This window comes from Paroedura picta, chromosome 12 (assembly GCF_049243985.1).
Source record: "Paroedura picta isolate Pp20150507F chromosome 12, Ppicta_v3.0, whole genome shotgun sequence".
NCBI classification, from domain to species: domain Eukaryota; kingdom Metazoa; phylum Chordata; class Lepidosauria; order Squamata; family Gekkonidae; genus Paroedura; species Paroedura picta.
In genome coordinates, this window is record NC_135380.1 from 16,698,346 (window position 1) to 16,713,331 (window position 14,986).

Sequence of the window (14,986 nt, forward strand, 5' to 3'; positions counted from 1 at the left end):
GAGAGGCAGAGGAATACCCAACTCCAGTCAGTTGCAGAAAGAAAAAAAACCCCCACACAACAGGAGTCCTGTGGTACTTTAAAGGCTGCCAGATTACGGTTTAAGAGTTGGCGAGTTAGAATTTACCCTGTGAAGGGAACTGTCAGCCAGCAGCAAAAGGTTTTGTTGATTTAACATGCAGAAAGAGCACAGCAGACATCCGTGGAAAATTGCTTTTATTTTCATCCAGACTTCAACTTTGCAGAATTGATAATAACCACATATGAGTGAGTTAAGCTTGCACTTAAAAGATAGGCCAAAAGGCAGTGGCAATCAGCAATATGGTATGTTCGGTGAATGGTGGGAAACTTTAGACATTCATACCATTTTCACAAACCCTGTTGAGGGGTGGGTGGGTTGCGCACCTTCTTCACCCAGCACAAGAGAGAGTTGACTTCCATTGAACACTGATCATGACAACTCCTTACATTTGGCGAATACACAAAAGGGAAGAGCAGCCACTCTGAGCTTGCCCTTGTGAGTGCCAATGCTTGGAAGAAGTGTATACTCATCACTGTCACCCCAATTATCAGAAACCTTTGAAAAGCAGCATCCCTGCTCATGGAGAGGGGGCTATGTGTGTCCACTTCCTGCATCCATCAATGTGGCACTCACAAGGCAGAGCAGAGGCAAGCATGTGTGCCTGCTCTCCTTCTCTGCTCCCTGACTGAATGTGGGAAGGAGGGCATGGATAGAGGTCTAGAGACAAACACCAGTGAGCCATGACACCCAAATGCAGACTCCAAGACTAACAGAAGTTTGTTTTCCCTTCAGCAATTGAGATTTTAAACTCAGATTGAACCACAGTTTAGAATCTTGATTTGTGGGGGGTAAACAAACTCCAGTTTGTATCACCAACTTGCAGATGGCCTGGCAAACTGAATGTTTCCCATCATGAACAAACAGAAGTGATGTTTGATGACAGCCAAACTGTGCTGCATTCTAGCCAATTGAAAACCTACCCGGACCAGCAGTGGTCATTCAAAATAACACAGGAAGAAATTTGGCCTAGAAAAAAGCTGGCTATATTTGTGGTAGAATTCTTATCACTGAAAGAACAGACTGGACTTATGGAGGAGATTGGCTCTCGTTGTTGTTTCTAGCTCTATAGCTGATTGCTGGCTGCAGAGTTTTCCTTTATGATGCTTTAAGTAAAATGTCCACTTTTAGCACCAAAGCAGTGTGTCTGGAGTTGTAGTGTTTATCACCAAAAGCCTTTAAGAGCAAGTTAAACAGCTGGATTTTTTGCCATTTGTGCAGCTGGAAATGATCTTTTGTGGTCATTGCCAGCCCCTTTGAAGAAACATAGTTCTGTTTAAGGTGTTCTCAGGAGGGGGTTGCATAAGCCCTCGGGTTCTTCCTGATAAGTCTGTGATCCCTGTTATTATGGGAAGAAGGAACTCAACAGCTTTATCTACATACCTGAGAACCTGGGCTTACGGGCCCTCAATGCAACAACTCCAACAGCCCTCTTGCTGCTTTCTCTTTCTCAGACACCATCAGGGAACTTCTCCTACAAACATTATCTCTTCCTTAACTGTTTCATTCCCGTAACTCTTGACCACAATCCCAAACTTCACCGCCCTGCAAACCCACTTGCCTCAGCCCATTATGAGACTCACAACCCCCATAGCTTGAGCACCTTTGATCACCCCAGGCAGTATTTCACTGTCTCCTTAGATTCGCCATAGCTCTTTGTCAACAACTTTTAAGTACCTGGAGTTTCTATGTCCCGTGTGCCTGCCACTTCTATAGGGATCATAGAATTAACAGTCTATATGCTATGTACAAAATACAACTCTGTCATTTTACGCCCTGAGAAGGTCTGTCCACAAGAACAGGGACATTCCATTCTTAATGGTGGATGCCCTGTGCGAACCGCATTTCTGAGAGGATCCACTTCAGGGCAGGCTCTCATGTGAGAGATGTGTCCCTGCCACGACCCTGCCCTTCTGCCTTGTCCTCTGATATGGAGTCTGTGTTTAAGATCCTCGCTGGGCCAGAGAAACAGCTTGAGCTCCATGTGCTGAGGAGTCCCCTTTGTTGTAGAGAACTCAGATGAGATCTGTCCTGCCCTCGGTGCCTTTGGCAAGGGAGCTGTTGTCTAGAAGGCCTTTTGTTCAGTGAAGCCAAGGAAGCCCCCCAAACATCAGTTGCAGCCACATTCCTCTATGACCATGTCCTCATGATGGCGCAGCATCACCTCCCCTTTCTCATAGTACAGCATGGACAGAGGGCTCATTTTGACTGGCACGCAGCCTGGGCAAGGCACTCGATTGGGCTGGTATAACTTCAGCAAACTCTGCGGGGAAAACAGGAAGGGAAAATGTTAAGAAGGTGGGCACTGCCAGCTCTCACTCCTGTTTACTCGTTCCACCCTCTCCCTCCTTCCCCTGCCACTGCATGGGCACGACTGGAGGTCTGTCTGATTTCAGAAGCCTCGAATCAAACCCCAGTTCATTCGGCCATCCAATGAACATCCAAGATCAACCGGGGCTTGTTTCCTCTCCAGAAACTGGGATTTACCACTGTGGTTTCATTCCTGTTTAGAAGCTGGACTTGCAGGGAGGAGAGAAACTCCATCCTGTTCATATTTCTGCATTCAAGTGTCATAGCATATTGGGTCGTGTGAGGAGAAGGAAAGGTATGTGGAATGCTACGGTTATGGCCCAATCTCATAGGCGATGCAGGGTCAGAACTTTCATGGAAGGCTCTGTGGAAAAAGGCAATGGCCTCCCACATCTGCTTCTCAGTTGCTTTGAAAGCCCCTGCTGGGGTGACCGTGAGTTGGTGGCAACTGGATGGCATGTACACACCGATGAGGATAAAATGGAGAAGGGCAGAGAACTATTTATGCCACTCGGATCTCTGCGGAACGAGGACAAAGTAAAAAATGTACAAAAAGAAAAAGGGCAACCTTCTCCCTTGAGTGGTTTCACTGTCAACCACCCATTATCTAGAGGTGCCTAGATGAGGGAGAGAGACTGAGACAAAGAGACTTTTTCCCTGTCCCAGGATTAACAACAGGACTGGGCTGAAGGGTCAACTTTAGCAGGCAAAAATGGTGTGTGGTGGAGCTTAAACTCCTTCTGCCCAAGCATTCTGGCCCTCATCTAAATTAGAGTCCTACACAGTGACTATTTCTCTTTCTAAAATACCAGGAAGATTCCAAGGTTTTGTCCAGTGTGAACTCTCAACTACCTTAAAAAAAATGAATTTCTCCTTCCCTTTTGCAGACCCTTTCCCCACCTCCCAAAGGCTGTGAAAAAAACTGCCAGTGAAGTAGCCTCCTACCTGAATATATGCATGATTGGTTGGCTGGAAGGTCTCATCCACGGGTGACGGGCAGTCTCCCTCGCAGCGGTATGCGTTGAACTTCTTGGGGTACACAATCCAGCTTCCCCAGCCCGTCTGTTCAAAGTCCACCATCATATCGACTCTCTTGCACAGAGATCGGTTTTCCTCTCCAAAGCTGTCGGTGGAGAGATCAGTCGCTTTAATCCTCTGCTTCTCCTTTCTGTTCCTCCGGTGCCGACGGCCCCCCATTTCTTGGGAAGTGCTGTTGTCCAACATGATGTGCTTTGACATCTCCACAGTCCTGATGAGACTCGGAGCAGGAAAGGAAGCAGCTGAGAACTTATCTTTGGAGAAGATCACGAGTAAGACCCTATCGGCCACATTCTGGGTCACCGTGACATGCTGTGCTTCGCTGGAGATGTGCCCAAATTTATCCTGGAACAGGCAGGTTGCTCCTACATCATTGTTCTCAGAGGGGTCCTCCTCCTCCCAGTCCTGAACATCTGGAGCATTCTTATCATCATCAGAATGCACGGCCTGGTGGAGCCAGAAGCGGAGCATGCTGGTGATGTTAAACACTCTCCAGGAAGAATGACTGAAGGAGGAATGGTTGACAAAAGAGCCAAGGAAGAGTTTGTCTGTGCAGGTCTGATTCCCATGACAGGTGCGCCCATGGCTGTGGTAGATGCTCACAGTGACATTTTGTGTTTGAGAAAAGGGCAGCAGATGAACTCGGAGCTCTGCCAGTCTCACCTCGTGGTTGCTGGAAATGGAGGTCATGTCAAAAAAGAAGCACCAGTGATTGGCGAACTGGAAAGAACCTAGAAGGCAGAAAAAGAACACTGGTAGAGTAATGCTTTAAAGTTTCTTATCTGTCTTTGGACCTCAAGCTGTCCTGCTGAGAGATTGAACAGAAAGGCAGGAACCTATGAAGGCCACTGTATGCTGTGGACCTATGGAGTGTAAGCGCATGGTGACATGCATTCTGAGAGCTGCCTTCTAGCCACATTTTTTTCATACAGCTTCCTTTCCAGATTAAACTAAAGGCAGATGTTTTTGCCTATTTAGCAGTGGGGTGCCGTAGGGCTCAGCGATGGGTCTGGTACTTTTCAACATTTTAACTTTATTTATGTATGCATTTGATCTTTATATCGCATTCGCAGTAGAGAAGCTCATGGCGATGTACAATCTTAGAGAGAGAGACATAATGTGATACAATAATTAAAATACGCAAAAAATGTAAATTGATGCTAAATTGTTGACACAACAAATTAAGAATATCAGCAGCAACAGTCCATATACAGAATGTCGATTGGTGTTCTCCCAAAAGCCAGATTATGGTCTAGGCTAAGGCTTCTTGTATAGATGGATAGGTGGGGCCTGGATAGATACTTTTCATGGATGCTTTAGGCTGATCCTGCATTGAGCAGGGGATTGGACTAGATGGCTTGTTTAGCTCCTTCCAACTCTATGATTCTGTGGATGCTTTATGTTGATCCTGCCTTGAGCAGGAGGTTGGACTAGATGCAGGAGGTCTGGCCCAACAGGAGGTTGGCCCAACTCCATGATTCTATTTTCCTCTCCATTTTGTCTTCAAGCAAGACATATGCTTGTTATGCTGGGAGTTTGTGACTAGCCTTAGGTCACCCAGCAAGGAGTGGGGATATAAACTTAGTCTGACACTCTACCACAAAACTACACTGGTTCCCAATATATAAAATAGTTATAAGACCATAATAGTATTAGATTAATATAGTGCCATTTTTGTCCCTTTTTCTTTATTTGTTCACTACTGCCCTATGAGCCTCTTGTGGCACAGGGTGGTAAGGCAGCTGACATGATGTCTGAAGCTCTGACCATGAGGCTGGGAGTTTGATCCCAACAGGTGGCTCAAGGTTGACTCAGCCTTCCATCCTTCCAAGGTTGGTAAAATGAGTACCCAGCTTGCTGGGGGGTAAAACGGTAATGACTGGGGAAGGCACTGGCAAGGCCACCCTGTATTGAGTCTGCCAAGAAAACGCTAGAGGGCGTCACCCCAAGGGTCAGACATGACTCGGTGCTTGCACAGGAGATACCTTTACCTTTACTGCCCTATTAAAAGAATAACATTTAAAAACCAGATTAAAATGTTATACCGAAGATACAAGAATGAGAAAGGCAAAATAAACAGGAAAAGAGTCTGTTTTCCCTTCAGTCCAGTAAACTTTCAATGGATGAAGGGACTAAAGCATTGTGCTAAGGGAGAAAAATAAAGCCACAAACCTTCCAGATAATTATCAACACATCCCATTTGTTAATTGGTTAATTAGATTCTGAATGATAAAAAGACCAGAGAGATCTAGATCTCATTACATTTCATTGTTCCTTGGCCTACTAGCACACATAAAAGCCTTTGAAGGACACCTGGGGAAAGTTCACGCCCATTAAGACTTTTGAAGTGCTGTCAAAATAGTGACGGGAAAGTGCTGGTGCTGTCTGGGTACGATCATTTTCAGCACCAGTGAGAATGAAAGCAAAAGGGAACAAATCCACATCCACAACACGGTAAAGAACTTCATATCCCCTGCATCTTTCGTGAGACCTTGTAACCCAAATTGCAGATATATAAACATTATTTTGGCCTTTCTGAGATCCACAATCCTGACTGGAGTTGGTAGCAGTTTGTGGAAGTCATGGCATTGTCGTCTGATAAATTTATGGCTAGTTTTAGCAGAACCAGAATGTTGCTTTCTGTCTTCCCACTAAAGAAGACAAAGAGTTGGTTCTTATATGCCGCTTTTCTCTCCCCGAAGGAGGCTCAAAGCAGCTTGCAGTCGGCTTCTCTTTCCTCTCCCCACAACAGACACCCTGTGAGGGAGGAGAGGCTGAGAGAGCCCTGATATCACTGCTCGGTCAGAACAGTTTCATCAGTGCCGTGGCGAGCCCAAGGTCACCCAGCTGGCTGCATGTGGGGAGTGTGGAATCAAACCCAGCTCGCCAGATCAGAAGTCCGCACTCCTAACCACTACACCAAACTGGCCCTCAAGGCAGAGGTTTGAGTTATGTCTAGTGGGGTGATTTTCCTGGTCATTTTAAAATGGGTTGCTGTTGGGGGGGGGAGAGCAATTTAAAAGGGACCGACTGGTTTCAGGGCCGAAGACAAGGCAATACAACCAAAGCCTAGAAGTCCAAAGGGCCCCAGCCTAGCCTGTAGAATCGGGTACCCACACAAAAAAAGTATAGATTTCAGTAGTCTGAAAGGTGCCAGTGGAGTTCTGTGTAATTTGGGGACATAGCTACTGAGCCTCCGGGGAGGGCGGTATATAAATATAATAAATATAATTAATAAATAGCTACTCCTGAGGAATACCATATTGATGTTATCTTGCAAATAACAGATATCATCATCCCCTGTAGCTGATGTATTTATGGGATAGTGACATGAAGCTGATTTATGGTGACCTGATTTATGGGGGTTTCAAGGCAAGAGACCTCCAGAGGTGGCTTGCCATTGCCTACCTCTGCCCCTACTAGCAACCCTAGTAATCCTTGGTTGTCTCCCAGCCAAATACCGACCACGGCCAACCCTGCTTAAGTTCTGCGATCTGAAGAAATTGGGCTAGCCAGATCAAGGCACATTTGCATCCTGCTTTCTCCCTGTGATCAAAGCGATGGACCAAAATATTAAAAATATTATATATAAATATAATAAATAAATAAATAAAACAAGTCACAGCACTAGATTCAAATGAAGCAACAATCTGCATGTTACTCATGTAGCAGGAGAATACTTTAAAAACAGCAGAGGCAAGTTTAGGCACAGTTTTTATCACGGCCTGCCCTTTCAGAAGAAGAGCCTGCTTTATCCACCTAGGGAAATAGATCACTGCCGCCTGGGAAAGCTCCCTTGGGTGCTCCTTCTTAGGATCCCCAACCTGGATAGGCCAGGCAAGCACCATCCTGTGAGATATCAGAAGCAAAGCAGGGTCGAGCCTGGCCAGCACTTGGAAGGACAACCTCGGAAGGGTCATGCCACAGGGGCAAGGCAATCCCAAACCACCTCTGGACAGCCAGGCAATCTTCGGCTCTCCTGGCTGCATTACACACAGGCCACACGATAAATACATAATTAGTGCCTAAAATGCCCCAGTTCTAATGTGAGAAACCTCTAGAGGGTTTCTTTATGGGGGGAAAGGAGGAGCCAACGCCGAATCTAGATGCTCCAGGTCCAGTCCCAGAATCGCCCGGAAAGTCGGCAGCTCAGACTTGAGAATTTAGGAAAGAGAACCTCCGAGACACGCGGTAAATGCCATTGCCTCCCCCCTGCATAACCTTATGCAGCCCCGACCATTAGAGAGGAGAGGAGAGGACCGCACGCGAGATTCAGCATCCCGGGGGAAGTTTTTTTTTTTAGAAATGAACCTCTGCAGCTTGAGACAGTAACTAGAGAGCCGGATCGGGGCCCAGATTCAAATCCCACCCCCCTGAGCTGGCGGTCCCCGCGCCGGTGACCCGGGCGGGGGAGCGAATGGACTTCGCTCTGAGCTCCTTGGAGGCGAAGCGGGAGAAAGTGCCTTTCCCTTTCTCTGCAAAGAGCCCCGCCGCCAGCGGCTTTCCCCTTTCTCCGGCAGCAGCCACCTGCCAGGGCGCTCTGCCGGCCAGCCCCACGCCTGCCGGGCCGAAACCGCGGGGCTGCCGCATCCCTCCCTGGCCGCCGGCGGCTCTGGCCCGCGGCCTTTCTGCTCGTCCCTCCCCAGCCAGACAGCCCGAGCGCGGCAGATGTGGATTGGGGCAGACGTCGGAGGCCACAATCCACACAGCGGCGAGGCGAGGCAAAAGGCTGCCGGGGAGCGAGCAGGGGACTCCCCGCCGCCGCCGCCGCCGCCGCCGCCGCCCACCCAGAGCCGGCAGGACCTTACTTTTCGCCTCGAGGCTGAGCACCGAGTCGGCTTCGTGCAGCGCCCGCGCGTGGGCGCCGAGCCGGCCGGGCTGCTGCTGCTGCTGCTGCTGCTGCTGCTGGGCGGCCAGGAGGGAGCGGTAGAGGTGCATCATGTAGAGCGGGTAGCGGGCGGCGCGGCGGGCCGCGGGGGCCGCCTGCTGCTGCTGCTGCTGGTGTTGCTGCTGCTGCTGGTACTGCGGGGTCTCGGGCGGCGCGGCATGCGGGGACGGCGTGCGGGGGCGGAGGGCCTGCGCGGAGTGCAGCAGGAGGGCGAGGCCGCAGCAGAGCAGCCCCAGGGCCGCCGGGCAACTCCGGGGAAACATCGCTGCCCGCGCTCCTCTCCTCTCCTCTCGCCGACTGGCCCTGCTGGCCCCCTCCCCACGGGCGCCGCCGCTTTATACCTGCCCGGGCGTCGCCTTGGGTGTCCCCCACGCGCCCTCCCCAGCTGTCAAAGGGCTCCGCGCCCAGCGCCCCCTCCCCCCTCCCCCCCCCCGCGTTGCCCTCCGCCTAGGGGAGCAGGGGGGCGATTGCCCGGGAGGAGCCAGGAAAGAACTAAGGCCGGATTCCCCCCCCCCTTCTCCCTCCCTCCCCCCCCCCCACCCCTTCTCCTTGCCACCCTGATTCTCTTTCTTTGACGCATGCTTTTTTCTTTTTGGGGGGTAGGGGAAAGGAATGCAGACTGGAGGGGCAATAGGAGGTCAGTGGGTGGGCACGTGACCTTTTAACTGGGGAGTGTGTGTGATTTGCCTTTTGGTACTGTCCATAGATGTCCATAGAATTTTTGCGAGCCTAAATGGACTCCGGGGAATGGTAGAGGACAGGAAGGCCTGGAGGATCATCGTCCATGGGGTCACGATGTGTGATTTGTGACAGAAATGGGAGAAGGGGATTCTGCAGGAGGAAGACAGGGTGGACAGTCCTTTTCATTCATTCATTCTCTCACTCACTCATTTATTTGTTCACTGAAATATGTATATTCCATCTTCCTCCTGAGCAGTGGTCAAGTCTGCTGTATTTTGAACTCTGCAAAAAGGCCTGCCTGAAGCAAAGAGGGTGTCTGCATTTGGCCAGAATAAAACAGACGTCCAAAGGCATCTTAAAGGCCAACGTTTGTTCCAGAAGAAGGCATCTGATTCAGTGAGCTCGGACTCCCAAAAAATTACACTGTAATCCATTTTGTTCATCCCAAGGCAACACTGGCGCCGCCCTCTTTATTCCAATGCAGTCCTAAACACAGTTACTCCCAAGTCCCATGAATTCAGTGGCGTTAGAAGGCTGTTCCTCTGTTTAGGATTGCATTTTTAAATGGCTAGCCGTTGGTACCTGACCAGTTAGGTCCAAAGAGAACCTGCTTGCATAGATTTCACCTAATATCTCTCTTGATTTATCACTTGGTATACCTGCTTGTTTGCAGGATACTAGCTGCACCTACAGAGCCTGCATGTGTACAGTGTCCATACATGTAGCCTCTGTTCAGACCTTCTGTGCATGGCTGGGGAGGGTCTAATCCTTCTCCACAATTATTTATGCAGACCCCCAGTTGTGTGGCAGGAACAGAGTAACACCAAAGCTCAGTTGCTAATGAAAGCAAAACAGAAGCACAATTTAAAAAAAACTGCTATGCATTCCTTTGTTTCATAGATCGTATTCTATCTTTCAGGCATATGGCTTCAGACAAATGGAAAACCATCAATTAACAAAAAATTTAAAGATTACCATCCTACCAATAAAACTCAATGTCAAAAAACCCAAAGTAATGAGAATGGTGGGATTCACTGCCCATAACGTAGTTGTGGCTCTGATCATTCCATTTTATAAAGGGTTAGGCGGATTAATAAAGGGGGGGGTCCACCAAGGGCTACTCGCCATGATGGCTGAAGGGAACTTCCATATTCAGCAGCAGCAAACCTAATTCCATGATTAATGTGCCATTGTGGAAAAGGCACCCTGATCTGGGTAGCCCAGGCTAGCCCCATCCCATGAGCTAGCGTTTGGATAGGAGACCTATAAGGAATAGTAGAATTATTACAGGAAGGCAGACAATGGCAAACCACCCCTGAATGTTGTTTGCCTTGAAACCCCCTACTGGGTCACTTGACAGTCAGCTGTGACTTGACAGTACTTTCCACCACCACCAAGGGAAAAAAAACCTGTCTCTAGAAGCTGCCCATATCTCCTCTGAAACGGTGATTACACAAAGCAGAACCCTGAGAAATCTCAGAGTCAAAGATAAACTATGCAGTTTCTTAGAATCATAGAATCATAGAGTTGGAAGGGATCTCCTGGTCATCTGGTCCAACCCCCTGCACTATGCAGGACACTCACAAACCTATCGCTCATCCACTGCAACCTGCCACCCCCTTGAGCCTTCACAGAATCAACCTCTCCGTCAGATGGCTATCCAGGCTGTTTAAAAATGTCCAAAGATTGAGAACCCACCACCTCCTGAGGAAGCCTGTTTCACTGAGAAACTGTTCTATCAAGAACTTCTTCCAGATATTTAGAAGGAATTTCTTTTGAATTAATTTCATCCCATTGGTTTTGGTCCGTCCCTCCAGGGCAAGAGAGAACAGCTCTGCTCCATCCTCTACATGGCAGCCTTTTAAATACCAGAAGGTGGTTATCAGATCCCCTCTCTTTTTCCTCTTCTTACACCCAGCCACACCCTGTCAGGATCAAAGAACTCTGGTAAATTAATTTTCTTTTTCTGTTGGAGGAGTGGGCAGATAAGGAGTGGGGATGGGAACTTCTGTAGGAAAGCAAGTTGAGTTCATCTCTGCAATCTATAATTGAGAGTGACATCAAGAGCTCACTCGAAAGCACTCCCATCGGTTGCTTAGGGGTGTCGATCATACTGTGATTCGAAGAGTGTTTGCCCAGAAATGATGAAACTTAGTGACTTGTTTCTGTTTATAATCTTGGAAAGAACACTAGCTTCTTATGCTGCTTGTTGAAGAGATGAAATAAACCTCAATGCACCTATACCTTTGTATGCAAGAGCCATTGGTTTAATAAGAGGTACATTCTGACTTTGAGAAGCAATAAGCTGCCTCTCTAGTTTATTAATTTCCTTACTTTTTGCCCCTGTGGGAGCCCAAAATGTCTTGTATAGATCTTCTCTCCTCTCTTTTATCCAACAGATAGTTTAGATAGAGAACATCTGACTGGCCCAAGCAAGGTGTCCTGGCTGTGTGAAGACTCGAACCTTCCAGATCCTAGTCTGACATTCTAATGCAGGGGTAGTCAAACTGGCCCTCCAGATGTCCATGGACTACAATTCCCCTGAGCCCCCTGCCAGAATTCGCTGGCGGGGGGCTCTTGGGAATTGTAGTCCATGGACATCTGGAGGGCCGCAGTTTGACTACCCCTGTTCTAATGACTAGACTACACTGGCTTAGTATCAACCACTTTAACTGGCAGCAGGGAAAGGTACTTCCTATCTCCTGCCACCTGAGATCCTTCAAATGGCAGCATCAGGACTGAGCTTGGGACTTCCTGCCTACAAGACCTGGGCTGTTCCACAAGCCTTCCTCTTAAAAAGTGGACTCCAGGTGTGCACTGAACTCACAACTTCTGGATCCCATGGTCTTTTATAAACGCCACTTCCTGTCTTCCTACCCCTTTGACATTCTGCCGACCTACTGGGTTAGAATGACTGCTTGAAGCAATTCTGTACCCAAAACAGAGATTATTTCTAATAGATTATTTAAGAACATAAGAAGCACCCTCCTGGATCTAGACCAGCATCCTGTCTCAAACAGTGACCAACCAGTTATTCTGGAGGTCCAACAACAGGACCCTAGAAGACAAAGCCTTCCTCTAATGTTGCCTCCTGACCCTGGGATTCAGAAGTTTAGTGCCTCTGGACATGGGGCTCCATTTAGTCGCCATGGCTGGTATCCATTGATAGACCTTTCCTCAATGAATTTGTCTTTTAAAGGAGATTTTTCTAGAGGAAAGAAAAACTTGAAATCTGTTTCTTGAGATGCTTTTTAAAAAATAGTTTTCCAGCCTTGCAGTTTCCTTAACCCTGGATCCAAAGTTTTCCTGTGGCCTTGGCTTTTACTGCCACCAAGTGGCTTCAGACCAATCTCTTCATCCCGCAGACATCTTCAAAGATTTCATAAATGCCTTGAGAAGAGCAATCTGGCACCATGCAGATACAAGAAAGGCAGATGTTTTGAGAGTTGTTGGGAAATGTCCAGGACCGTCTTTCTAAAAAGCCAGTCTTTCTAATCCTGGGAGCTCTAAACTCTTGCTTTGGAAAGTTTTGTCACATGATTAAACACAGCATCTTCTACAAATGCATGCAATGGAAATGCCAGAACTATGGACTGGTGTGAGAAGATACAACAGTAGTACTCTTTACTAAATGGGTTTATTCTAAATGGGAAATGGGTAAGCCTTAACCTTTATAAGACACTTTTAAAAATGTATGATAAGAATATGATATTTCTTGATCTGTACAGCCTTATGTACATTTTCTGCATTTGCATATGTATATATAGGAGAAGAAGAAGTTGGTTTTTATACCCCACTTTTCACTGCCCAAAGGAGTCTCAAAGCAGCTTACAATTGCCTTGCCTTCCTCTCCCCATAAGAGCCATCCTGTGAGGGAGCTGAAGCTGAGAGAGTCTCTGACAGGACTGCTATGTGAGAACAGCACTATCAGGACTATGACTGGTCCAAGGTCACCCAGCTGTCTGGATGTGGGAAAGCAGGGAATCAAACCCAGCTGTCCAAACTACCCCTCTTAGCTACTACACCACACTGGCTTCCATAAAGACTGAGTAGCCCAGGGCCACCCATGGAGGAACGGGGAATCAAACCCAGCCTGCCTGATTAGAAGCCGCTGGTCTTAACCACTGCACACACACAAGAAGAAGAAGAAGAAGAGTTGGTTCTTATATGCCGCTTTTCCCTACCCGAAGGAGGCTCAAAGCAGCTTACAGTCACCTTCCCATTCCTCTCCCCACAACAGACACCCTGTGGGGTGGGTGAGGCTGAGAGAGCCCTGATATCACTGCCCGGTAAGAACAATTTTATAAGTGCCGTGGCGAGCCCAAGGTCACCCAGCTGGCTGCATGTGGGGTAGAGCAGAATCGAACCCGGCATGCCAGATTAGAAGTCCGCACTCCTAACCACTACACCAAACTGGTGGGGGAGCCTGCAAGTCTTCTGAAGGGAACCCCATCTCCCCTCCCCATTGCCAAGCTTGGTGTGGCTTGTGGCTTCACGTTTGACCCCAGGCATAACTGTTCCACATCCACTTGGGCCCAGAGTAGCTCCCAGAGTTTTGATGGCAGGGGCAACCCAAGTGTGAGCTTCAGAGCTGCCAAAAGGGCATGAGTAGGTTCATATGGGAAGAGGCAGTCTTAAGGTATGTTGGTCCCAGGCTGCACAAGGGCTTTTTAAGGTCTAAACCAGCATCTTGAATTGAGCGTGGAAACAAAGCCAGTGTAGCTGGAACAAACCTGGAGTGATATTGTCCCTATGACACATTCCAGCCAGTGTTCTGGCATAAACTTTGGTTTACTATTGCCTACTTCTTCAGATACAATCATCAGATGTTCACTTAGTAGCCACAGCAATCCGCTTCTGGACAGGGGATTTTTCAAATGCTTTAAGGATTTAGAGCCCTTGCTGCCTTAGAGTCATATTCCACACAAACATGCCTCCACTGCAAAGATATAGGATTAAGGAGTGATTGCCTTATCTTTCTACAGGGAGTCTAGTAATAGAGCGAGCCTCAGCAGTTTGTGTTTCAAAGGGAGGATCTGAAAGAAACTCCCTAGGAGACCTCTGAAGAACAACTCACCCAATGGGATTAAATTTCTTGCCCAAGGAGAGTCTGCTTGGAATGATCAAAGACTGTAACTATATGTAAATTTCTCAAGCGTTCATAATTCACCCCTTGGCTTGCAACATCAGCCTTTCCAGGCAGATCCCAGGTGTTCTTCATTCTTCAACAGGGCTTTGATAAACAGAGAGATTTACAGATGCCTCTCAGAGTAATTGATAATTGTTAGTGGGGACCCACATTAGAGAGATGTAGCAGAACAAAATCCTATTCCATAGGGCCTGCAGGACCAACAAAGTATTCCAGGCTCCAAGCTTCTGTGAGTCAAAGCTCACTTTATCATATACCAGGGAGATTCTCTCCCTGAATTATTATTAATAATACGATCCCTTGGAATGTTCTTAGAGGGCTTCAGAATAGTAAGTAAACCAAATTCTGTATTTTTCACTGGGTCCCCCCCCCCTTCCATTCCTGTAATTGCTTAGAGAGCTTCAAGCCTTAGCAATCTGAGAATTCCTATTTTATGTTCTGTCCTTTGTCACTGATGCCTGCTACAGGCTACAGGCTCTTTTCAATGGACCCGTGGCCAAGACCTCCACCCTCTTGGTCTTCCAAACAATACAGTGAGGACCGTAGCAGGGCCCTAGCTCAGAAGGCCATGATCCAAGTTCTCAGCAAATTTGCCCTTTTGACAGAAAGGCATTTGGAGATGGCAAGAAATGTCCTTTTTTGTTAACACTTCTGACTTAGAGGCCAGTTGATCAAGGACCTGCTAAATTTGTCAGAGTTGTTCACTGAATATAAAAAGACCAACATCATATCAGTATGGATACTGATAGTATTTATTTATTTTATTTATCATACTTCTATACCGCCCTCCCCGGAGGCTCAGGGCGGTTTACATTATAACAGAGAACCATACATAAAACAGT

At 47.7% G+C, this 14,986-nt stretch overlaps 1 protein-coding gene across 1 annotated transcript; it reads right to left on the minus strand.

The window, feature by feature from the left end:
* Positions 1 to 204: 204 nt before the first annotated feature.
* On the minus strand, positions 205 to 8,606 carry NODAL (nodal growth differentiation factor). The gene is made up of 3 exons (XM_077306163.1): positions 8,235 to 8,606; positions 3,334 to 4,157; positions 205 to 2,341 (listed from the first exon to the last, which is right to left on the minus strand). Exons 1-3 carry the CDS (start codon positions 8,575 to 8,577, stop codon positions 2,189 to 2,191), a joined length of 1,320 nt encoding a protein of 439 aa, XP_077162278.1. The 5' UTR covers positions 8,578 to 8,606; the 3' UTR covers positions 205 to 2,188.
* Between the last annotated feature and the right edge of the window lie 6,380 nt (positions 8,607 to 14,986).